The 25,179-nt window shown below is 53.0% G+C and overlaps 2 protein-coding genes across 2 annotated transcripts in view; one reads left to right on the forward strand and one right to left on the reverse strand.

The window, feature by feature from the left end:
* Positions 1-25,179, reverse strand: part of LOC141998762 (uncharacterized) — a 406,176-nt gene that overhangs the window by 70,134 nt on the left and 310,863 nt on the right. The window lies entirely within an intron of this gene.
* Positions 1,861-23,610, forward strand: LOC141998694 (uncharacterized). Its single transcript, XM_074971639.1, has 5 exons — positions 1,861-2,053; positions 4,109-4,220; positions 10,873-10,947; positions 11,176-11,409; positions 21,431-23,610. Exons 2-5 carry the CDS (start codon positions 4,187-4,189, stop codon positions 23,608-23,610), a joined length of 2,523 nt encoding a protein of 840 aa, XP_074827740.1. The 5' UTR covers positions 1,861-2,053; positions 4,109-4,186.

Below are 25,179 nucleotides of genomic sequence, written 5' to 3' on the forward strand. Positions count from 1 at the left end.
ATATTTGCTTTTACTTCCCTTTCTTTATTTAGATTTAGGTGAAGCATAAAAAGGCATCTACCTAGCCAATGCCTTTGATTTACATTAAGTAAGGCAAAGGGGAGGCAGTGTGGCCTAATGAATTGAGGGCAGGACCTCGGAGACCTGGATTTTATTCCCGGCTCACATCCCTGCCCCGTGCCTCAGTTTCCCCATCTGTAAAACAGAGTTAATGATCCTGACCTCCTTGGTAAAGGGCTTTGAGATCTGCTAGTGCAAAGTGCTATTGAAGAGGTGGGTATTATTAATTATTATTAGCTATTATTAAAATATCAGCTGACAATGACAGCAGCGTCCCCAAACCAGACACAGGGAGATCAGTACTCCACATGCCCTGCCAGTGCTCCCAGAAGAGCCATGCCACCAGCACAACCTTCCCTCCCCAAAAGCCCAGGGAAAAGAACTGGGATTGGCAGCATGGCATGAAGATTGCTAGATGGTAAGAGAACAGGCCATGTGGGAAGCCTGGGCAGTGTACCTTGGCTGTGGCCAGGATCATTAACGCATTCAGATAGAGTCCTTCCCAACAATGCCCCCGAGTATGGGCACAACCATCCAGCAGCCCCAAGGCTCCAGGGGTGTTTAGAAAAGTCCAAATGTTAGCAATGTAATACAGGGAATTCTCCTCACTGTGAAAAATTTGTACCTTAGTCCGAATTTCTCTAGCTTCAGCTCCCAATCACTGGACTGTGCCCTGACCCCTCTCCCCACTGGTACCAGAAATCTTTTCCCCACACAGGCACCTACAGCCTGTGATCGAGTCACCTCTTAACCTTCTCTTCAATAAGCTAAATCAGTGGTTTTCAACCTGTGGTCTGGGGACTCCTGGGGACCCACAGACTGTGTCTAAAATTTCCAAAGGGGTCCACATCTCCATTTGAAATTTTGTAGGGGTCTGCAAAGAAAAAAGGTTGAAAACCACTGAGCTAAATAGATAGAACTGCTCAAGTCTCTGGCAGTAAGGTGGGTTTTCCAGGCTTCCCGTCATTCTGGTAACTCTTTTCTGAGCCCTGCCCAATTTTCCAGCATCCTCTTTGAAGTGAGGACACCAGAGCTGGGCTCAGTCTCCAGTAACAGTCTCGCTGACACCATCTGCAGAGGTTTTAGGCGTTGCCAGCCTCCAGGATTGTTCTGGCATCTCCAGGAATTAAAGATTCATCTTGAATGAAAGATTGTGTCATGCCATGGAACCTCCAGGAATAGTCAAACTCTCCTTTAGCCACAGGCTGATAATCCTGATAGTATCAGTAGAGCCCTGCAATTCTGGGGCTATCCGCTTTATATCCTGGACGGTGTTTGCAGATCGGATGTGGATACAGATTGTGTATCCGTGCAGGGCTGTAATTACCGGGATCTACTCGATATTAGGGGCTTTGTCTTATATATGCAACTATATCCACCCCGACTCCTCCTCCAAAAAAAAAAAAAGGGTCCTGATTTTTCACACTTGCTACTGGGTCACACTAGCTGTATTAGGATGTCACAGATTCTTGTCCTGTCCTGCGACCAGGGCAGAGAGTGCTAGGAAAGGCTTTCGTCTAACACTGAACCAGGGGCTTTGATACAGTAAGAGGAGCACCATTAGCCCCACAGCGACTCTCACTGCCTCCTTGCAAGAGTTCTGCCTAGCTCCCCCCACAATCCCCGGCTGCTACACTTTTTAAAAGCGTCTTTCTTCTTGTGCCCAACTTCTTCCTTGGGAAAGGCAGGAGGGGGGCTGGATTTCATCAGCTGTTGCCACTAGAGGGCTCTGGATGTGGCGCAGGGAGGGGAAGCTGTTCTCTGCCTCTCTTTCTGCTCATTGTATCCGGGGTTGCACTTCCCAGGGCGCACGGTGGCTGCTGCATCCATAGTGAGCCGGGAGCCCGGGCTGAGCCGCTGCTGCTCCCCAGCGGGGTCTGTGCGGGGAGAGCCCTTCCCCAGCGCCCCTCGGGGCCCAGCAGGGGGGACTTTCTCCGGGGGCTGGACCAGCCCCTGGCTCTGCCGACACCAGCCCCTGAGCCGGAGCCTGCAGGTGAGGGGAGAGACCCGGGGAAAGGGCTGGGGCCGGGCAGGAAAGTGACCCTGCACCAACGGCCCCTCCTCGCCCCAGCTCTGCTCCCGGGGGGGGCGGGGGTCTGCCAGTCCCGGAGCTGCTGCCCTCCCTGACCCCCCCCCCGGCTCTGCCCCCCTGAGCGCCTGCAGGAGCCGAGCCAGCGCCGGGAGAGCGACCGCCCCGGGCTGGGCCAGGGACCGAGTCTCCCAGCCCGAGGGGAGGGGAGGGGGCAGGAGGGAGATGCGGGGAGAGACTGGCAGGGGCAGCAGGAGCAATCAGTGGGGAGGGAGGTTCCCGGCTCCCAGCCCTGCCCAGCCCCATTCCCTGCAGCACCCCGGGCAGATTGACTTTCCTGGGACAAGGGGAGGTGCAGGGAGAGGAAAAGCCAGTTCCTGCCTCTGCCTGGTCCCCGCGCTGCTGGGGGGATGCGCTGCCCTGGGGACCCTGTCAGTGGGATCCCCCAGAGCGGCTCTTTTGATTCTGCTTCTTTCTGGGGTTTGGTTCAGAGACTCTGTGTTTGGGGGGGGGGTACCAATGTCTAGGTGGGTTTGGTCCTGGTGGGAGGGGCCGGGTCTGCCCAGGAATAAAGTAACCTGGGGTTTTCCCAGCATTACAGAATCTAGCGTCTGTCTGCAGGGAAAGGACCTGGGGGAACAAGGCTGCGAAATGGACCAAAGTCCTTCCTGGAACCTGCTCCATCCCCCTTCTTCCCCATACTTCCTGGAGGTGCGCCAGATCTGAATTTGCATCCAGCTTAACTGAACAGAGCTGAACTGCAGCCAGTGAGGGAATTCACATTTGTAGCTGCTATTTGGAGCCAGCCGTCTGCCTCGCCGGGGGCAGCTCTGTAGGGCAGCCCTTGCCTCTTATGAGCCTCCTCTTTCACCTACAATTGCAGCTGGCTGCCTCCACAGCTTCCCTTTGCTGCATCCTGAGGGCCACCCCTCAGCCCTGCCATACGCCCCAGTGCCTTAGCTGCTTTACTCAGTGTCACAGATCCATGGGACCGGTGCTACGCCTGAGCTTTTCAACAGTCCCTTGTAGGATCCCCTTCAGTGGCCAGACCCCTCGGGGTCCCACTCATCCTTCAGGGCCTCACTTCCTCCCAGGCTGAGCCTCTGGGCTCCAGCCTCCCTGCTGCATGCCCGAGTCCAGCTGAGCCAGGCTCCTGGGCAGAGACCTGTCGTAGAATCATAGAATATAAGGGTTGGAAGGGACCTCAGGAGGGCATCTAGTCCAACCCCCTGCTCAAAGCAGGACCAATCCCCAGCTCAATCATCCCAGCCAGGGCTTTGTCTCTGTCCACTCTGCAGAGCCCAACGCACCTCAGCCAGGATTTGTAGTGACACCCAAGCAGTATTTTCAAACCGGAGCAGGGTTGGTTAGTCCCCTGAACACAGCCCTGGAAGTCCTGAAGTTAGCATGGAGAAGCAAAAATAGCTTCTCCCACAACACCCCACTCCATGCCCTGCTGGTCACCTCCCAGTCCTGCTGCGAGGCTTGGTCCAGTTCCTTTCTCTGGGTGGCTTGTTCCAAGGTGTTGATGTGTGGCCCACTGAGGTTTTCCATTGTCTTCTCGTGTTTTCCATTGCAATGGGTCGGCCTTTTAATGACCCATGCAGTCCACAATGACCCGTATGAACACCCGAGTCTTAGTCTTGCTCTGAGAGCAAACTTCATCCCCTGCCCACTACTGGGAAGCAGTGCAAAGTACTGAGGGAAACTGAGCCATGAAAATCTTGCAAAACGTTCCCACTTCTTCGCTGTCAGTCTGTGTATGCCTTTCTCTTTCGCTGCATCCCAGTGTAGCGGCTGGGGCCGGTTCGCCCCCGGGTGGGGGAAACACAACGCAAAGGAGCAGACCAGGGGACACGGATGAGGCAGTGGCTTAGCAGAGGAATGGATGTGGTCGTGCCGCCACATCACTGTGCAGTGAGGATCGCCGCTAGCAGAGGGGAGCTGTGACTGACCTGGGGGGGCGGGGTCGTGGCTGGGGCAGCAGGTTCTGACTCAGGGTGTCTCTGACTGTTTCAGGAGCTGGTGAGCTTTGAGGAGGCGGCTGTTATTTCACCAAGGAGCACGTCTCACCGCAGAGCCCCCTGCAGGGACGCCATGCAGGAGAACTACGAGAACGTGATCTCGTTGGGTAAGGATCCCGCTCATGCTGCTTTCCAGGAGGCATGGGAAGCACCCGGCTCGGCTTCTGCTCAGGGCCCTTCCCTGGTCCCTTGGTCAGCCCAGTCGTCTCCAGAACCTGTGTAGGGGAGGTGGTCCGCTCTGCATGTCCTTCCACAGCAGCGATGCTGAGCTCTACGTGCCCAGGGCCTTCAATGGGGCAGCAGAGCTGCATTTCCAGGTTCGTTTTTATACACATCTTCCCAGAACAAGCTGCCTCTTCAGAGAGGACCTGGGCCCAGAGGAGACAGGCTGGGATTCAGGACACTTGGGTTCTTTTCTGGGCCCTGCTGTGTGTGGGACCCTGGACACATCCCATTCCGTCTCCGTGATTCTGTTTCCTCTCCCATCCTTCGTCTCCCCTAATTAGAGGATCCACTCTTCAGGGCAGGGACTGTGTCTCACTGTGTGTCTCTGTCTAGGCAGTACTCCGCACGATGTGGCCCTGGGGAATCAACGATGTACTAGAACACACTAACAATCAATAGGCTAGTGGCTTATTATTTGTTCTCTGCCTTAGCTATTGTCTTGTCTCTGGGGTGTAAATCCCTTATTCTCCTATAGGGGACACAGTACCGCAGATGCCCAATACACAGCTTGTGTAAATCAGCATAATCCATTCAAGTCAATGGGGCATTACTGATTTACACCAGTTGGGGATCTGGCCCCATTGACTCGAGTGGAGCTCCGGCCCATTGACCCCAGCTGGGGAGCTGGCCCACATGGTGTAAGAGCAGCAAAGAACTAGCACTTTAGCCTTAATGTTGAAACCCGGAGACATAAAGCGAGGCTTCTAAATCCACGTGGACTCTAAATGCACCTCTCTGGATTTGGGGATGGGCTCAGCTCCTGCGACTGAAGTGCAAGTGCAAGAGAAAGAGAAGTGAGTGACAATCAGGCTGCCCATTTAGGACCCGAAATAGGGATTTAGGAGCCTGGTGTTAGGCTCCCAAGTTGGAAAGAGCATGTCATTGCATGTACTAAAGCAGACGAACGTCCGTAGCTGCAAACAGGCAGCCAGTGTGAAGAGTGTCAACAGACTCAGGCCCTTCGCCAAACACAGTGCAGCCACAGTCTGTACGGTGACAACCAAAGAACGGTGTGTTCTGTGCAGATGTTGGCAGAAAAGAATGTCTGATCATCTCGTGAGCCTCTCCCACACCCTGGGGTACCTGCATTGGAGTCACTTGGTGTCACAGAATCATAGAGCTATAGGGTTACAAGGGACCACAAGGGGCATCCTGTCTAACCCCTTGCCAAGATGTAGGATTTGTTGCATCTAAACCATCCAAGACAGAGGGCTATCCAGCCTCCTTTTGAACCTCCAGTGAAGGAGCTTCCACGACCTCCCCAGGCATCTGTTCCATTGTCCTCCTGTTCTTGCGGTGAGGAAGTTTGTCTGGAGATTTAATGTAAATCTGCTATGCTGCAGTTTGAACCCCTTGCCTCTTGTCCTGTCCTCTGTGGCAAGAGAGAACAACTTTTCCTCCATCTTTTTAGGGCAACCTTTCAAGTATTTGAAGCCCGCTATCACTTCCCCCCTATGTCTATGACCACCATAGAATCATAGAATATCAGGGTTGGAAGGGACCTCAGGAGGTCATCTAGTCCAACCCCCTGCTCAAAGCAGGACCCAGACCCCTAAATGGCCCCCTCAAGGATTGAACTCACAATCCTGGGTTGAGCAGGCCAATGCTCAAACCACTGAGCTATCCCTCCCCCAGAAAAATTAAGTATTAGTCTTTCCTTTGTCATCAATGAATCATAGAATATCAGGGTTGGAAGGGACCTCAGGAGATCATCTAGACGAACCTCCTGCTCGAAAAGCAGGACCAATCCCCAATGTTTGCCCCAGATCTCTAAATGGCCCCCTCAAGGATTGAACTCACAACCCTGGGTTTAGCAGGCCAATGCTCAAACCACTGAGCTATCCCACCCACCATCATGTGCCCCACTATCATGTCACAGCAGCACACAGTCTGGTCTATGCCCCAGCCTCTCACCAGTCCCCTGGGAATGACCCCATTAGTGGGCTGGGCCCCAAGGTCCTGCACAGCTCCACTGGGTCCTCCAAGACTCCCAGCCTGGGGCACTGGCACCAATGCTCCCTGTCTCTCTCCAGGGCTCCCTGCAGTGAATCCAGCCCAGACAAACTCCTGGAGGAGGCCTGTGCAGTGCCCCTTCAGGATGCAATGCTCAGTGAATATTGGTAGTGACACAGGCAGCCTTTGCAAAGCAAGGTACCATTTATTAGTCCCCTGGCTACAGAATGTGGAAGTCCTTAGAGCAGCCCAAAGAGCTGTGTCCATGCTGGCCAAATCAGTGCCATGATGGGCCAGCCAAGCTGTGGTGGACCCATCCTTCTCCTGTCCCCCCAGTCCAGGCTCCTGAGTCCCCCCAAAAAGCCGCCTGCTTTCAGTCACCTGACACCATGTTTCCAGCTCCGTTGGGCTGGATTTTCCTGCTGTTCATTGTTCAGTGGTTGGGGCATCTCTTGGTCTTGCTGGATCCTCTGATTTGGGTCAGTTTCAGCCTGTTCTTTAATGACCATACTCATTTCCCCCCCAGATCAGGTGGTGACACGCACATGCCTCCTGCGGTGCTCCAGGAGCAGCATTAACCCTTTGGGACCCATTGGGGAGAGATGCAATGTACAGAGGGACACTGAGGCATGCTGAGGCTTCATAAAAATATTACAGAAAATTCCCACTGGGCTTCATTCCCCTCTTGCTCACCCTGGGGTAAATTAGGAGTAAGCCACTGAAGCCGGATACTCCTCAGGTATAAATCAGCATCAGGCCTTTGACTTCAATGGAGCTGTTTTAAGTCACACCAGCTGGGGATCTGGCTTCTTGAAGTTCCATCTGTGTAGCCCCGGAGAGCAGCCTGGAGCTCTCCAACCTGCATAGGAGCAGCATGACACTTCTGAAGAGGCCGAAATATAGATCAAGACAAAAGGGCAGCTCAGCCTTCTAGCCAGATTCCCGGCCCAGCTGCTTTTCATTAAACCTTAGTTCTCAACAGGGGCTGAGAGCTAGGGGCCTCCAGGAAGACTGTGGCTTTCTGTGACCTTACCCTGGATATCAACAGCCCTTTCTCAAGCTGCAGATTTTAACCTCTCCACGTTTGGCAGCTGTAGTTTTATGCAGGTGTGAGCCGGCGGAGGTGTTTATGAGCCTCTGTAGTATAAAAAATAATGATGTGGGTGTAAAAAGCCTTAGGTAGGATTTGAAATAATCAGGGCCCTGTCGTGCTGGGCGCTGCACAGACACACGGTGACTGAGGTCAGGGCCCTGTCGCGCTGGGCGCTGCACAGACACACAGTAAGAGGTAGTCCCTCCCTGAAGAGCTAAATAGACAAGAAAGATGATCAAGTGGGGAAACTGAGGCACTAAGCAGTAAGGCAGTTTATAGAAGGGGTCAGAGGCAGAGCTGAGAATGAAACCCTGCTCTCCTGAATTGCAGGCAAACGCCTTTAAACATAAGGCTAGCCTGCCTCTCCTTGTCTGCCTTATAAAATCATTCACTTTCTTTCAACCGTAACAAAAAATCATGGGGCTATTCAGTCAGAAGGGGAAGTGGCTAGGAATTGGGTGATATCCCTTTAGAGTCACAGAGTTTCAGACCAGATGGGACCATCAGATCATAGTTTGAGCTCCTGTATATCACAGGCTGCCAGCATCCTCCGGCACCTGTACACTCAACCCAGCAACTGAGGGGAGACTAAAGTCAATGAGACCAGTGGTTATTTTTGACCGTAATTTCCAAGGATGGATTTCTTTGCTGTGCTCTCCAAGCAGCCCAGCTCCGCTCCCATGATGTTATCTAGATAATGCAATTAAAAGACCCCTTCTTCCCCACCTGTGCCAGGGAAGAAGCCAACAGCTTCAGAAGCATATCTCTCCCAGCTGCCTCACTTACCAGCCTGCAATTTTCACTCCCCCTCCTCTTCATGGCTGCAAGAAGGACTCCAGCTTCGGTTCCCAGTCCCCTGTGCTGTAACCCAATTCACTGACCTTTGCGGTGAAAACTAGAGAGCAAGAGGCAGCTGCCGACAGGTCCCGGCAGGGGAAGGAAACAAAAAACAGTATCCAGCTGCAGCCAGATGCTGAACTCTGTGCTGTCTTGGAGAAAGTACCATATTCACAGCCACGGAATGAAGGAGTCCACCTGGCCCTGATCCAAATGAGTGAAGTAGCTGAGAGCTCATTTGCTTCGGGCTCTCTGCAACCATAAGGAACTTATTTCAACACTTATTTTTATCTAAATGAACACTGAGATTCTGAACCACAATTCTGTGGCAAGGTGTGATTAAAAACTACATCCAGATGAAGTTACGGTTGATAATAGTACATACCAGTAATTGAGGGTAAGATACATTACAAGGATGTTATCTGAAAAACCAAGCATTATAATTCCAGGAGGTTCAGTTAAGGTTAAACTTAAAAAGAAATCCAGCACACACATTGAGGTACAGAAATGCGCAGCTAAGTCACTCAAACAACCTTAACTCTGCCCTTTAGCAACACCATGAAATAGCCACATGTGTGTGATTAATCCAGTTTCGTGTTTGTGAGTGCTCACAAGCAATTTAAAGGGATATCACCCAAATTCTGTACCCTACAGAAGGAGGGATAAGTAAAGGCAGCTAGGGAATGAAGGCTGTCTCAGAGGTGGTCATATGTCCTAGCAAACCGTTTAACATACTGAGCTGTGGGTCCAGATCTGAGGCTGTGTATTTTGGGAATGATGTTAGCCTCCCATTACATTTTAGTATCTGGAGATAGGAGATAACACCCCCCACCTCTTTAAAATCACCGGGTTAAAATTCAGCCCCTAAATCCTTGTTCAAGCACCTAAGTAAAGCCAGGTGTTTAAGCATGTTTAAGCATGTGCATGTTCTCAGAACATGAGTAGTCCCATTGGAGTCCTACTCATGCGCTTAAAGTTTGGCACCTACTTAAGTGCCTTGCTGACCTGGGTCCTAAAAGCTAGAGCCGGTTTCTTCAGCTGCCCCGATAGCTCTCAAGTCTGGGATGGCCCACTGACATCACACACTGCGTGGGGGTTGTTGGCTATTTTGACAGCCATGGTGGCGGGAGGCGGAATGGACCATTTGGGTTAACTGCTCAGGAGCCAAATTAAATAAGAAAAAGGGGATTGCTGCGTCCAAGGTGCCTGTGCTGCATAGCTCTGGGCATGGCTACTCCACCTGATCCGATGACTGTTCAGCGTTGCAGAGGATGTTGTGCGAGAGCCACCAAGTGACCAGAGAGAGCAGGGAGTATCAGTGTCTCTCAATACTGCACGCTTTTCAACGGGAGTTCTCAAAGCACTTGCCAAAGGACGTCACTATTTTTATCCCCATTTTACAATTGGGGAAACTGAGGCATGGAAGAAGGCAGTGACTTGCTCAAGGTCACCCAGTCGGCTGGAGTTGTGCATAGAACCTGGGTCTTCTGAGTCCCAGTCCAGTGGACTATCCATTAGGCAGCCGCACTGCTTATTACAGTCACTAGGAGCATCTGTCCTGGCCTACATGATAAAACCAGGGCTAAGGGATGCGATCAGCCTGTAACCAGCCCATTCATCCTAGATTCACAGATTCCTGGGCCAAAAGGGAGCCTCTTGATTTTCCTGCTTCTGGAAAAAGGGGGCTACGTCAGCTTCCTCCATTAGCATGGCTGGTAGGAAGCCATGTTGGAATCCACGTAGCTGGGCTAAGTTCTTCAGACTCGTATTTTCTAGAGGTCTGTTCCTGCATCAGTGGAGATTTTTCCATCGAATTCAAAGAGCACAGGATCAAGCTGAGATCCTGCCATGCTGAGCTCCCTACTTAGCTGTCTAGAGCTCCCTCTGTGTAACTGATAACCAAAGTGAAGAGGGTCACTTGATCATGGTTTACCAGTACCGATCTGAGAAGGAGATTTCTGATAGCAGATGGGCTCCTTGATCTAGCAGACAAAGGCAGGCGGAGATCCAGCAGCTGGAAACTGAGGCTAGATAAGTCCGAATGGAAAATAAGGGGCATGCTTTCAACAGAGAAGGGAATTAACCATTGGAACAGTGACATAGGCCTGTGGTGAAGTCTTTACTTCTTGGGCTCGGTGAATGAACTGTGGCTGTCTGTTGATGGTCCAGCAGTCAGGGTGTTAGCCTGGGACTCTGAAGACCCATATTCAGTTCTCTGCTCTCCAACAGATTTTTTTCCTAGGGACTTAGTCTCTCTGTGCCTTAGTTTCCCATTTGTAACATGAGATAATAGCACTGTGTTACCTCACAGGGGTGCTGTGAGGATGAGAGCAGCGAAAGCTATGGGGTGCTCAGATGTTCTGATTATGGGGGCTGTGTAAGTACCTTAGATCTCTTTCTAAAGTTGTTCTAGCTCAACCACAAGATATGGGCTGGGAGAGGTTCTCTGTCCGGTGTGATATAGGTCAGACTAGATGGTCATAAAGGTGTGATCTGGCCTTAAAATCATGAAAATCTCATCTAATCACCTGTCTCTGTCTCCTTTACCTGTGTCATCTATTGATCTGGGTTTGGGTTTTCACCCTCGTATCTAAGCACTTCTGATGTCTGTGCTGTCCCTCTAATGCCAGTCCAATCTGTGTTTCCCTTAGCGGAGGAGATTGCAATCAGCTGGCCCCGGATAACCGCTTTCGCCGAGTCCCACAGGAGGAGAGGATTGGTGTCTGGTAAGTTGTTCTGGGTGGGGTTGAAACACACCTGTGCATTCTTCACACTACAGAAGTGCTCCTCAGGGTAAATCAAGGGGTGGTCCATGGAGAACACTCCTCATTCACACAGGGAATCAGCCTCAGCAACCCAAGTGCATTACTCCTAATTTATACACAGACCCCTCTAGGCTACCTTCACTTTCCCTCACCTCAGAGCAGCATGCTGACAGCCTGGCTCCCTTTCAGGTATAGACATGGAGTCAGAGCAGGGCCAGCTGGAGCCAGCCCAGGTGCAGAACTCAGCCGCAGCTGGCCCCAGCGAAGGAGGGATGACCCCTGACTTGCGTCGGCAGCTGGGTCTCATCTTGCAGACGGCAGGCCGGAGCCAGGTGGAGAAGATGCTGCGGGAGCTGGTGAGGGAGCAGAGCCAGGAGGGCAAACGCAAGGCCCGCAAGAAAGCCACAAGGAGTGCCAAGGACGGTCAGTGGTAGATGGGAGGGCAGGGGGCATTAATGGAGAGGAGGGAGGAGGTGCCTGGGGCGTGGAGAGCAGCAAGGTGCTGTGTATGTGCATTTGTACCTGAGTGGTGTTATACTCTAGTGGCTGGGCCGACAGAGAAAATAAGAGACCTACTACTGCTGCAGCTTGTGGGAGTTCTCCTTTAGGTCACATGGGCAAGGCCTGTGTTTGTGGAGCAGAATGATATGGGTTCATGACCCTGTTCCTCCAGCATTGAGGTGAGTGGGGTTATTAAATATTTAACCTGTAGCTAAGTCCCTGTTTTAAGGACAGATCCCCAGCTGGCATACCTCTCTTGACTGAAATGGGCCTACTCTGATTTATACCAGCTGAGGATCTGGCCAGAGTTTTGTGTCTCTCTGTAAAATCTCCATACAAATAAAGTCAGATGAGCTTGAAAATTGTTGGATGAGTGGGGAAAATTTGAAGGCAATTGATCAAGGGATTTCTGAGATCCAGTGCTCTAAAATTAGCCCACGTCGCAAAAATTAAGCCATGTCTAAACAGCAAAGTTGCACTAAATTGGTTTTTAAATGGGTTTAATTAAACCAATGTGAACCATTATGCAGACACACTCTGGGCTTGTGTGTAAATGGAGTTATTCTGGAATAGCTTTAAATTCATAGAGTGCAAGGCCAGAAGGGACTTGTCATGACTTGAAAGAGGGCAGTCAGACCTAGTGGTCGGAGCAAGAGTCAGGAGGTCAGAGTCTGAGACGGGATAGATTGCGAACCGAGAATCAGGTGTCAGGAGGCAGGCCTGGTCAGGTTGCCAGGAGTTTGGGGTCAGGCACCTGGTTACAGACAGCCACTGAGTAGCAAAGTCAAGGACAAGCCAGGGTCAGAAACCGGAGTCTAGGGTCTGTCGCAGGCATGGTCTGAAGCAGAGACAGACAGGCAGTCTGTGTTCTTGCTCAGATAGCTCCCACTCATGGCTTCCTGCTCTAAGTACTGGTTATCGGCCAGTGAGGGCGTTGTGAGGGGCCCCCACTCCTGTCCTGCCGAACGCAGTCTCACACGGTCCTCCCATGGGAAACCTGCCTAAGCCTCCTGTGGTGACAGAGGTGTCAGTGGCCCAGAACCCCCTGGGCCCAGATTCCAGCCCTTTGGGGTGGTGCCGGCCCAGGCTTGTCTGGGTGAGCATTGTGGATTTCTTCTACCACATCAGGGCTGTAGACGTGGAAGGCAGGCTCCCAAATGCATTCTTCAGGGCCATAGCCATTCCAGATAATACAGGTGTCCATCGGGAATTGAGGACGGCATTCACTTCACATTCCTCATGACTCTGGATATCAACTGGTGAAGGCAGTGGTGTGGTTCAAGCTCAGTGTAGGGCTTCAGAAGGGAGACATGGAAAACTGGGTGTATTTTGAGAGACTGGGGAAGCTGGAGTTTGAAGGTAACTGGGGTTAATCTGCTGGCATGTTGGGAAGGGTCCAAGGAGCTGGTGGTCCAATTTGCAAGTGGGTTGCCTGGTCTGGAGGTGTATGGTGGCAAGCCACACCTTCTGGCCTACTGTAAATACTGGAGCTTCTTGTCACTGATGGTCTGCATGCCTCTTGTAGGCCGCCTTCGCCACTTCTAGGTGGTTCTTGAGTTCTTCCTAAATGAGATGGATCTGTTGGACCCACTCGGTGGTGGCTGGGGTCCGGGAGGCTGCTGATAATGCCGGGATGGTATCTGTAATTAGTGAAGAAGGGGCTCCAACCCGTGGAGGCATTGTCAGCATTGTTGTAAGAACACTCTGCATAAGGCAGGAGCATGGACCAGTTATCTTGATGATAATTTACAAAGCACCTCAAGTACTGCTCCAGTATTTGGTTCACCTGTTCAGTTTGTCCTTCTGTTTGGGGGTGGTATGCATTGGAGGTGGATATGTGGATGTCCAGTAGCCTGAATGCTTCACACCAGAAGCGAGAGGGGAACTGTGGCTGTCTATTGGAAACTATGTGGCTTGGAGTCCGTGTAGCCGGACCACATCATGCAGTAGGAGTTGGGCCTTAGCCTCAGCAGAGGGCAGCTGGTTGCAGGAGATGAAGTGGGCCATTTTGGTCAGGCAGTCCACAACCATTAAGACTATGGTGTGCCATCTGACAGTGGGAACTCCATGATAAAATCTAGGCTGATGGTGGACCAAAGACTAGCTGCAGTCTCCAGGGGTACTAAGGCGCCAAGGGCTCTGGTTCAGGGTATCTTGGTACGTGCACAGCACTCGCAGGAGTCCACATTTGCTTGGACCTCAATCCACGTGTGGGGCTACCAGAAAAAACGGGCAACCGTGCGGAGGTCTTCCGGTGGCCAAGGTTAGCTGCCATTGGAATGTCATGGCGCAGCCATTACAGCTTCAGTCAGGGGTGTTCTGACGAGCACATATATGTGCTCGTCGAAGTATGTTATCTCATCCCGCATGGTGCGCCTTAGCCACGGTGGCATGGGCTGTGTCCCTTGGGCAAGCAGGTCTTCTTTCGGGGAGGACTGAATGAGGGAGAGCAGGTCTTGCTGAATTGTGGCATTAGCAAAGTTACCGGGCTTGAGGAGGTAGGGAGGCTCAGAAGTCAGTTCTTCATTTCCCTGGTAGAATTCCCCCTTCTGTGACAGAGCATCAGCTTTCCCATTTAGCTTTCCCGGTGGTAAGTGATGGTAAATTCAAACCAAGAAAAGAACAAGGCCCAACTTAGCTGCCTCCAGTTCAACATTCAGGCCTTGGGAAGGTGCTCGAGGTTCTTATGGTTGGTGAAGATCTGTACTGGGTGCTGAGCTTCCTCCAGGTGGTGATGCCATTCTTCAAATAAAGTTTTTATGGTGAGCAGCTGTTTCTCCATACTTTGTCTCGGCAGGGGTAAATTTTTGGGAATAGATTGCACAACGGTGCAGAACTGACTGGGGTCTGAGTTGCTGCGAGAGTGCCACTCCTTGCACCATGTTGGATGCACCTGTTTCCACTACTGATGGACAAATTGGGTCAAGGTGTGCTGGGATTGGGGCCGTGGTGAAGGCAGCTTTTAGCTGGTCAAAAGCGAGCTGGGCTTTGGGTGACCAAGCGAATCACGCAGCTTTGCGGTGGAGGGAAGTTAAGTGAGAAGAGATGTTAGTGGTGAATCTTCTATAAAAATTTGCAAAGTCCAGGAAGCACTGAAGTTCCTGAAGGGTTCAGGGTGCTGCCCAGTTGCAAGTGGCTTCCACCTTCTGTGGATCCATCCTAATTCCCTCTGGGAAGATGATGCATTGCAAAAATCAAATGGTGGTTTGGTTGAAAGTGCACTTTTCCCGTTTGGCATACAAACCATACTTCTATAGTCTCCCCAAGACATTGGTGACAGTTCTGCTCCAGGTTCTCAGGAAATACCAGTTTATGGGCGAGGTAGATAATCACGTACTGGTCTAGGAGATCCCTGAACACATTGTTCACAAAATGCTGAAATGTTCTAGGAGCACTGGTTAAGCCATACAGCATCACCAAGTATTCAAAGTGACCATATTGGGTACAAAAAGTGGTCTTCCATTCGGCTCCAGGTCTTATGTGCTCTAGATTGTATGCTCCCTCCCCCAAGGTCTAGTTTTTTGAAGATCCTGGTCATCCTCAGGCAGTCCAGCAATTCCAGAATAAGGGGCAAGGGGTACCGGTTATGAATAGTCACTTGGTTCAGTGCACAATAGTCTACGCAGAGGTGTAGTGACCCATCCTTCTTCACAAAGAGGACTGGTGCCCTCAGTCCTCTTGGTGGAGAGGTGGATCGCCAAATGAAGCTGTTGGTGAGGTTTTCCTGGATATACACACATAGTGACTCCAGCTGTGGTTCAGATGTGGAGCATATCTGCCGGTAGGGCATCTTTGCTTGGCATGTAGGTCTATCAGGTAAAAGTCTCTGTGTTGGGGTAGTGAGTCTGCATTTTTCTTTTCGAACACATCCAGGTAGTCACGTATTTGTCAGGGAAGCTGAGGTTCTGACCTGTTGCCACTCACATCTGGGTAGACCCTGCCATCCAGTGTTCTGCTTCTGAGAGTCTCCTTCCATCCTGGGGCCTAGGTGCAGGTCATTTTGGGGTTGGTTGCGTCATTGGAGACATGCTTTCTGACGATATTTGAAGGAGAAGCTAATGCTCCTCCACCACCAGGAGATACATGGGTCATACTACTCCAACCAAGGAATGCCAAGAATTATCAAGAAGGATGGGGAGCAGATCACATCAAAGCATATTGTTTCTCGGTGCCCTTCCACTACGGATGGTCTCTTGAATCACTGGTCCCAACAATCAAGGTGACCTATCAATCATCTCCACATGATCCGGTGCGGGTTTTGGCCAGACCTAGAGGGTTTTGGCTGCTTCAGCATCTATAAAGTTGGCAGCAGTCCCGGAGTCTATCATCGCTAGCTATAGGGAGATCTACTGTGCCTGCCCCAAGACCTGCAATCTCAGTAGCAACTGGAAATGTGGAGAGGCACCATGGTTCCCAGGTGGGGCTCTACTAGAGTGTGGGGGTGGTTCTGGATCATGAAGTTCACACACACCTCCACCAGGCCTGGGCTGGTCCATTTCCCAAGTTACTCCGATCTGGGCAGAAGGCAAAGGTGTGTCCTGGTTCCACCCCTCCCCCCGCGTAAAAACAGAGGTTCAGCTGTTGTCGATGCACTCTCTCCTCCTGTCGGCGACCTCGGTCAGCCTACACAGGTTCAAGGCTCAGTTCTGCCAGCCTCGGTATGGAGGGCAGGTGCGGGGTGTCGGGCCAGCCCTCCTTTCCTCCTTCCGTTCACGCAGCCAAGAGTCAATGCACAGGGCAAGGTCAATAAAGGTGCCTAGGTGGATCAGTTTTCAACGCAGGCTAGTTAGTCTTGACCCCATCATTGAGTCCCCAGTGGAACTGAACTTCTTCCATTCAACATCAGCCACGAACCGTCGGAAATGGGAGATGTAGGAGGTGGCCGGCTCTTGCCCCTGGCAAAGCTTCTGGAGGGCAGACTCTGCTGTGCAGATGCAGTGCCGGTCATCAAAGAGGGTCACGAAGGCTTGCAGGAAGGCGTCCCAGTCGGAGGGTGCAGGGCTGTTCCACACCAACAGCGGGGAAGCCCAATGGAGCGCTTTGCCAAAGAGCAGGCTGATGACTAGCCTCACCTTAGTCTGGTCTGTGGGTACGCTCGGGGGCAGAACAGGAAGAGCAGCCTGCATTGGTCCAGAAAATCCCAGAATTTCTGACGATCCCTATCGAACCGTTCGGGCAGTGGTACCGCGGGGCCTGGTTCAGGTGATGGGTGGTTTGTTCGGGCACAGAGTGTCACTGCTTCTCCCCGTGAGTGTGCTAGCTGCTCGCTTAGGGTCTGTGCATTGAGGGCATGCTGCACAGCGTGGGTCTTTAGTGCGAGGTTCTCCGCCTGCAGAGGGGTGACATGATCCTCAGGTCCCAGGCCACTGGGGGGAGCGGCTGGTTGGAGGGTTGCCAGCCCCTTTCATCTTCTGTGGAGGGGTTGGATGGATGGGGGGAAGAGGCAAAGATAGTCTGAGCATACTGTCATGACAGGGACGAGGGCAGTCAGGCCTACTGGACAGAGCAGTAGTCAGGCCAAATCAGCTACTTGAAAGTCAGAGTCCGAGACGGGCCACAGAGCGAACCGAGAGTCAGGCGTCAGGAGGCAGGCAGGGCCAGGTTACCAGGAGATCGGGGTCAGGCATCAGCCATCCAATAGCAAAGTTGAGGACACACCAGAGTCAGAAGCCGCAGTCTCTGGACTATTGCAGGCTGGGTCTGGAGCAGAGGTAAGCGGGTGGTCTATGCTGTAGCTCAGACAGCTCCCCTGCATGGCTTCCTGGTTTAAGTACTGGTATCAGCCAGTCAGGGAGCTGTGAGGGGCCACTGCTCCCATCGGTGAGGGGCCACCGCTCCCATCCCTTAGCCCAGCCTAAGCCTCCCATGGCAATGCAGAGACATCAGTGTCCCAGAGCCCCCATGGTCCTTGTTCCAGCCCTGCAGATTATAACAGGATCATCTAGTGTGACTTCTTGGATAACACAGGCCCAAAACAATTCTTCAAGCAGAGCTTTTAGAAAAACACCCAGTCTTGATTTTAAAATGGTCAGTGATGGAGAATCCGCCACGACCCCTTGGTAAGTAGTTCCAATGGTTAATTACCCTCATTGTTAAAAATTTACACCTGATTCCCTGTCTGAGTTTCTCTAGCTTCATCTTCCAGCCATTGGATCATGTTCTGCCTTTCTCTGCTAGATTGAAGAGCCAATTGTCAAATAGTTGGTCCCCATGTTGGTACGCCACGTTTTACCTTAATCCAAATTAACTTTCAGTGGTAGACAAGCCCTTATTTTGGATTGAGAGGGGCTCGTTTTGGTTTAATTTAAACTGATTCTGAATCAATGAAAGCTCCACTGGTCCAACCAAGAGGTTTGCGCTGGTTTAACTAAATTGGTTTAAATTTGCACCTTAAGTTAAATCAGTGGAACTTTCTCGCCCCTAGTTTGCAGCTGGCCACCGAACCTTGTCAGTATGCGTGTTAAACATGGATCTGTTACAGCCATGTGGGGTAGATGGATCAGGTAGGGCACCGAGATCACAAGGGTCGAGTGCTGCAAACCAGCAAGTGTGAGGAAAGGGAGGAAGGACAAGGGGTCATCTAGGCAGAGAAGGAGCCAGAAGGGCTGGGAGTGAGAGACAGGGATCTGATCTGACACCACTGTTCCCACCGGGAGTGAAGGAGTGGATGGTGCAGCAGGGCATGGGAGTGATCTGGATTTCCCAGCCAGGAGGAGCCCGGCCAGTTATGGATAAGAGATGAATTGGGTGCGGGGCAATTTAAGGAGTCGGGAGGGCGATTATGAGAAACTCGAGGGGGCAGGGGCTGGAGGGAGTGGGGAGTTTCAGGAGATTTGGGGGAGAAGGGTCCAGAAGGAGAGGGGGGTTTGGGTGGAGGGGCTACAGGCGAAGGGGGGATTTGGGGGGAGAGGGCATTAGAGGAAATTTGGGGAGGAGGCCAGAGAGAGAAGGGGGGTTGAGGATTTGGGTGGGAGGGGCCACAGGGAAAGGGGGGATTTGAGGAGATGTGGGGGGTATCAGGGGAGGGGCAGGGGAACAAGGGGGGATTTGAGGAGATTTGGGGGATGTGAGGGGAGGGGCAGGGGAACAAGGGGGGATTGAAGCAGATTTGGTAGGCATGAGGGGAGGGGAAGGGGAACAAGGAGGGATTTGAGGAGATTTCAGGGGGTATGATGAGAGGGGCAGGGGAGCAAGGGGGATTTGAGGAGAGTTGTGACGGGGGATCAGTGGGGCCAGGGAGGGGTGTCTGAGAGCTTTCTGAACTGAGGAGGAATTATCTTATTGATACAATTTATGTATTTAGAGCTGGGAAGAAATGGACATTTCAGAGGCAGTAGAAGCATAGGGCTGATGGTGATAAGATTCAAGTACACTAATCAAATATTCAAATCAGTTAAATACATAATTTGCGTGGCATCTCCAGATGTCCTGACAGGCTTACTGGGTGCGTGTCAGGCAGCGCTGCAGGGCTGGGAGTCAGGAGCTCTGGCACAGGGAGGGAAGTGTGAACTAGTGGGGAGAGAAGTGGCTACAGAGAGAATAATGCAGCACATAGGTTTGGCCAATCCATTCTAAAAGGCAGTGTGACTGAGGGCCGGTCTACATGGGCCACAGTCTGGATTACAGGGGTGCAAATTGCAGAGGTCACCAAAATGTTGCACTCTGCTGTATGCTGGTGCGAGCTAAAAGGTACCTAGTCTGCGTTAACGTTGTCCATTCTGAAACAGGATTACATCAGTGCATGCTGGGCACTTCTTAGTTTGCACCAGCAGGGTCTACATGGGGCAGTTAAATGCAACATTTGGATGTGCTCTACAGTTCACATCCCCATAGTCTGCACTGCAGCGCGGTGTAGACAGGCCCCAAGTCGGGGGAGCTGCTGTATTAGAGACCTAGGTTCTGTTCCCAACTCTGCTAGAAGTGACCTTGCGCAAACTCAGCAATCATAGCTGTAAAATGAGGGGAACAATTATCTCCCCTCAGGTTAAGTTCAGGGGCACCGGAACGGGGGGGGGGGGGGGGGTTATGTGCCCCCACCACCACTTTTAAAAGCCCTTTTAATAGCCCTCCCACTTTTTACTGGTCGTAAGGATGCAGGAAGGGGGAGGGGTTTTGGGGGGAAGAGGTAGTGCGGGGGAAGGGGCAACCCCCTCCATTGTTAGGAAGCTTCTGCCATCTCTGATTAAGGTTGTGAGCCCTTGGTCAATAAGAGCTGTGAAGCACACCGAAATATTAACAAGTTTCAGAGTGGTAGCCGTGTTAGTCTGTATCAGCAACAAAAACTGAGGAGTACTTGTGGCACCTTAGAGACTAACAAATTTATTTGGGCATAAGCTTTCATGAGCTAAAACCCACTTCATCAGATGCATGCAGTGGAAAATACAGTACGAAGATATATATACACAGAGAACATGAAAAAATGGGTGTTGCCATACGCACTGTAACGAGACCAATGGAGACTTGACCTCCTAGACTTCCGGCTCTTAGCTTGTGACCCTGCCCCTTAGGCTCCTCTGTAAAGTATCTTCTCTCTCTGTGAGCTCTCCAGTGGTTCATTCCACCCCTCCTGGAAGCATGGCTAAGAGCTTTGTAGCAACTGGTTTTGGCAGCTTGTTCTTTGTGCCGCATTTCTGTTTTGCCTGTGCTGAGAAAGGTGATGTTTGACAAACAGGGAGTTCCGGGGGTGCTCTGTCTCTCAGGAACCCCTGGACCAAATGACTCCAAATTTGTCACACTTCTACCCTCACCCCATATTAGGGTTGTCAGGTGCCCAGTTTTCGACTGGAAAGTCCAGTCAAGAAAAGGAGTCTTGGCAGTGTCTGGTCAGATGTACTGACCGGACACCAACAGTCTGGCTACCATGGGGCGGGGGGGTGGCGCTGGGTCATTAACCTGTGCCAACTCCTGCTCAGCTGGGACTGCCTCCTTCCTGCAGGCAAGCTCCCTGTCAGGCTGCAGCAGCTGCTGTCCCAGCCCCAAAACAGAGGGAGCCCAGCTGGGGTGTGGGGGAGGGAGGTGGCGACAATCAAGCAAGCAACAAGGGAGAGGAGGAACAGATAGGGGCAGGGCCTTGGGGGACGAGGCAGAGAAGGGAGTGGAGCCACGAAGGAAGAGGTGGAGCAAGGGTGGGGCCTTGTGGGGAAGGGGCGGGGCAGGGGCCTCAGGGGTCCGGTTACCAGCAATTAGAAAGGTGGCAACTATAGCTGGTGTGCCAGTTTTCAAGCTGATCTCACTGTTAGTCTGGATTTCAGAGGGTTTGATAATTAGTTTTAAATCAAAACCTTGTCACAACCATCCTTAACTGTGTTGTGTCCCCCCCCCCCCGTCCCCCCCCATCGTCGCATCACAGCGCCTTTTCTCACCACGACTTCAAGGCTACTTAGCCTGGAATCTCCACCTTTGCTTTAAACCATTGTGGAAAGTGGAAGGTTTGGTGCTCCGTGCAGCTCTGACTAGGGGATTGGGGTGGTATGAAGCGAGATGAGGGCAGGGGCTGGGTTGGGCAGTCCTGCAGGCCAGGAGAAGGTGAGTAGAGATTGGATACAGGACAGAGAAGTGGGTGGGCACCGTCCCAGCTCACGGCAAGGAGAGATGGCTTTAAGTGAGAGTGAGCAGGCTGCTGTAGACAACTGAGGTGCAGAATAAACGAAAGCAGAATGGTGGTTCCCCCATTGCCTCCTCTTCCCCACCCCCGTTCTACCACATGTCACCCAGGTCAGGATTGTCCCCAGCAGCTGTTGGATCCTCCTGGCAGCCATCACTCATGGTTTCCCACAACACCCGAGAATAGTCCCCTCCCCCTGAGAGCTCGGAAGGGCTGGGGGTGGGGCGGATTCAGCTCCTGATTTTTCAGTCTCCCCAGCAGCTCTCTGGGCTAATCCCTACCATGGCCAATCTCCCTTCCCCCTCAGCGCAGGGACTGACTTGTGTCTGGGTTCTCCAGCAGGTGACGGGGCGCCAAGTGACAACGAGGAGGAGACCCCCCCTCAGGAAGGCTCTGAGAAGGCGGAGTCACCCGAGGCCTTCCCAGGAAAAACCGAGGGCCCCGATCAGGGTAAAGCCAGCGGGAGCCAGTGCCGGTCAGAAGGGCAGCCACCGCAGCAGAAGAGCCCCGCACCGAGGAAGCAAGAGGGCAAAGCCACTCGCCGTGCTGGCCTCAAGAAGGGGAAAGAGCCCCCACTGTCGCAGCAGCGGGGAGCAGGCGTCTGCACTGAGTGCGGGAAGGACTACGGTTGCGGGCGGGCAGCGCAGCGGGTGCAGACGCCGGAGAAGCCGCACCAGTGTGGGGAGTGTGGGCGCTGCTTCCGCCAGCGCTCCATTCTGGCCAAGCACCAGAAGATCCACACGGGAGAGAAGCCCTACCGCTGCGATGACTGTGGCAAGTGCTTTAGCCGCGGCTCCAACCTGACACAGCACCAGCGTATCCACACCGGTGAGCGTCCCTTCCACTGTGGCGACTGCGGCAAGAGCTTCATCCAGAAGTCGGACCTGGAGCGGCACCAGCGTGTCCACACCGGCGAGCGCCCTTACCAGTGTGGCCAGTGCGGCAAGTGCTTCAGTGTCAGCTCCCACCTGGACCGGCACCGGCGCACCCACCTGGGGGAACAGCGCCACCACCATGCCTGCGGAGGAGGCAAGGGCTGCAGTGGCAGCCCAGCGGCCCGTCACCGGGCCTGCCAGGCCGAGGAGGAAGAGGAGGAGGAGGCAGTGGCTGCCCACCAGTGTCCCGAGTGTGGGAAGTGCTTTGCCCAGCGGGCCTCACTCTCCAAGCACCGCAAGACCCACAGCGGTGAGCGGCCCTACCAGTGCGGTGACTGCGGCAAGCGCTTCAGCCGCAGCTCCAACCTGACTCAGCACCAGCGCATCCACACCGGCGAGCGCCCCTTCCAGTGCGGTGACTGCGGTAAGCGCTTCATCCAGCGCTCCGACCTGGAGCGGCACCAGCGTGTCCACACCGGCGAGCGGCCCTACACCTGCCCCGACTGTGGCAAGAGTTTCAGCGTCAGCTCCCACCTGGACCGGCACCAGAAGATCCATGCTGCCGAGCAGGCCTCCTACCGTTGCCCCGAGCACCTCAAGGGCTTCCTGGCTGCTCACCAGCATGGCAAACTCTTCAAGTGCTCCGACTGCGGGCGCTGTTTTGGCCAGAGCGCAGCGCTGATCAAGCACCAGCGGGTGCATGCTGGCGACAGGCCCCACCAATGCATGGACTGCGGGAAGAGCTATGTGGCCAGCGGTGCCAGTCCCAAGGGCCAGGTGGCGGCCGGAGGGAAGCCCCACAAATGCACTGACTGCGGGAAAAGCTTGGGTGGCATCTCGCCTCCCGTGCTGCACCCACGGCTGCGCGCCCAGCAGTGCATGGACTGCGGGAAGAGCCTGGCGGCGGGGAAGCCCCCGCCACCACCGGCGGAGAAGCCATTCAAGTGCACGGACTGCGGGAAGGGCTTTGGGCAGCGCTCAGCCCTGGTGAAACACCAGCGGATCCACACGGGCGAGAAGCCCTACGCCTGCCCCGACTGCGGGAAGGGCTTCATCCAGAAGTCGGACCTGACCATTCACCGGCGCATGCACACCGGAGAGAAGCCCTACCGCTGCCCCGAGTGTGGGAAGTGCTTCAGCGTCAGCTCCAACCTCATCACCCACCAGCGCACCCACCTGGGCGAGAAGCCCTACCAGTGCTCCGAGTGCGGCAAGAGCTTCATCCAGCGCTCAGAGCTCACCATCCACCAGCGCGTGCACACCGGCGAGAAGCCCTACAAGTGCCCCGAGTGTGGGAAGTGTTTCAGCCGCAGCTCCCACCTCAACCGGCACCAGCGCACCCACGGCGGCGACAAGCCCTCACTGCTCTTCGCCTCCAAGAACTCTGCCGCTGCCAGCAACCCCCTGCAGGCCTCCTCTGCCTTCTCCTCTGCCTCCTTCTCGTCCCCACTGGGCACCTCCTCCACCCCCCTCCCCTCCCTGCCCTCTTTCCCTTCCTCCCCCTCGCCCATCTCCATCCCCGCCCTCTCCAACAACCCACTGGATCTGCCCTGGGCCCTGTCCTTCCCATCCCGCGCCTTCCCCCACCCTTCCTTCCCCTCGCCTGCTCCGTCCGGGGCCCCAGCCCCGTCACTAATAAACTAACCGCCCCCCGCAGCCTCTCTGTTCCCCCTCGCTCCCCCTAATTCTTGCCTGCCTCCCTCCTTACTCCCCATGAATCTTGCCTCTCCCCCCTCCAATCTCCCACCTGGCACTCCGTAATCTCAACTCTCCCTCTCCTGGTACCCCATGAATCTCGCCTTTCTCTCCAACTCCTCCATTGTCCCCACTCCAGTTCCCTCCCCCATCCCCACCACCACTGCCAACTCTCTTGCAGTTTCATGGTGAGTCTCGTGATATTTGGCATTTTCCCTAAAGCCCCAGCTCCTAGAGCAGGGGATTTTCATGAGAATTTCAGCTTAGAAAATTTCTCATCCTCCTGGTTGCAGAGAAAAGCAGGAAAACATGATCCCTGGCGGCTCGGACACCAGAAGGCATTAGTATTTTAATTTAGTATTTTTAAGCCAACTTCCTGATTGTTTTGGGGCCTGGCTCCTGCTTTTTGAAGGTGTGGGGCTGGTGATACTGCAATGGGGCCATGGCTATGAAGCTGGTCTTGTCTTTCTCCTTTCTCCAGTCCTTCTTTTCCTTCAGCATTCACGCCATCCACCTCCTCTCCCCTTACCATCCCTTTGACCTTTCCCCTGGACTGGCTCCTCCCCTTCTCCCTTCCCATGTCCCCAGCTCCGATTCTGCTGCATGACATCCTCATTCAGCCCTGCAGCGCTGGACCAGATCCCCTCCCTGGCTCATCACCAGCTTTGGCCCCTCTCTGGACAAGGCAGGTGCTGAGCCCTCTCCATCTCTGATCCTCTCCATCTTCACTCCGTGTGATCCCCACAGGGATCATGGTGCTGTCGTAAAAGGACTCCTAGGAGGCCCAGGTCAGAATGGAAAGGCAGATAGGCTGAGACTGGAAGCATCCTGTGCTGAGAGCAGCAGCAAAGTCCCGTGCTCCTCCGGTGAGTGGAATGAACAATTCAATCCCTACCCTGCAGAGGTTCAAGTGTCCAGAGACACAACAGCCTAGCAAGCCGAGCCGTTGACTGCATGGGCTACTGGAGTGCTGGCATCTCCATACTTGTAGACTAAGCATAGGTTGGCAGGGGAAGGTTAAGGTTAGAGCTGGTCAACATTTGTCACGTTTTGATGAAAAATTATGTTGACCTTTTGAATTTTGATTAAAAAGAAAAGAGAAGAAATTAATTTTCCAACATTGATTGTGAATTCCTCCCCCCTCCTTTTTTTTTTTTCTTTTTGAACATCTCTAGAGCATGGCCAATGTTGTCTGGAATTTCAAAACTTCTGTGCAAATTTTAGAATGAAATTTTGAAAACTGGACCTGAAATTTTTATTTTTATTATTTTTTTGCTTCCCCTCCCCTTCCATCCTGTTTTTCGACTGCCTCTAGTTAGGATCATCACTGAAAAGCTAGGTAACAGTTATCACGCAAACTAATTTCATTTGGCTTGTCCCATATTTCTGCTGCCATGTTGGATCAATTACTATCTCTGACTGCTCTTGCGACTCTGTTTTCCAAGTCTGTTTCGATTTTCCTTTTTTAAAATTTTTGTAACCTTGTAAATAGCCCGGTGATAGTTTTAGACTCTGTAA

The sequence above is a fragment of the Natator depressus genome, chromosome 14 (genome assembly GCF_965152275.1).
Source record: "Natator depressus isolate rNatDep1 chromosome 14, rNatDep2.hap1, whole genome shotgun sequence".
Classification (NCBI taxonomy): Eukaryota; Metazoa; Chordata; order Testudines; family Cheloniidae; genus Natator; species Natator depressus.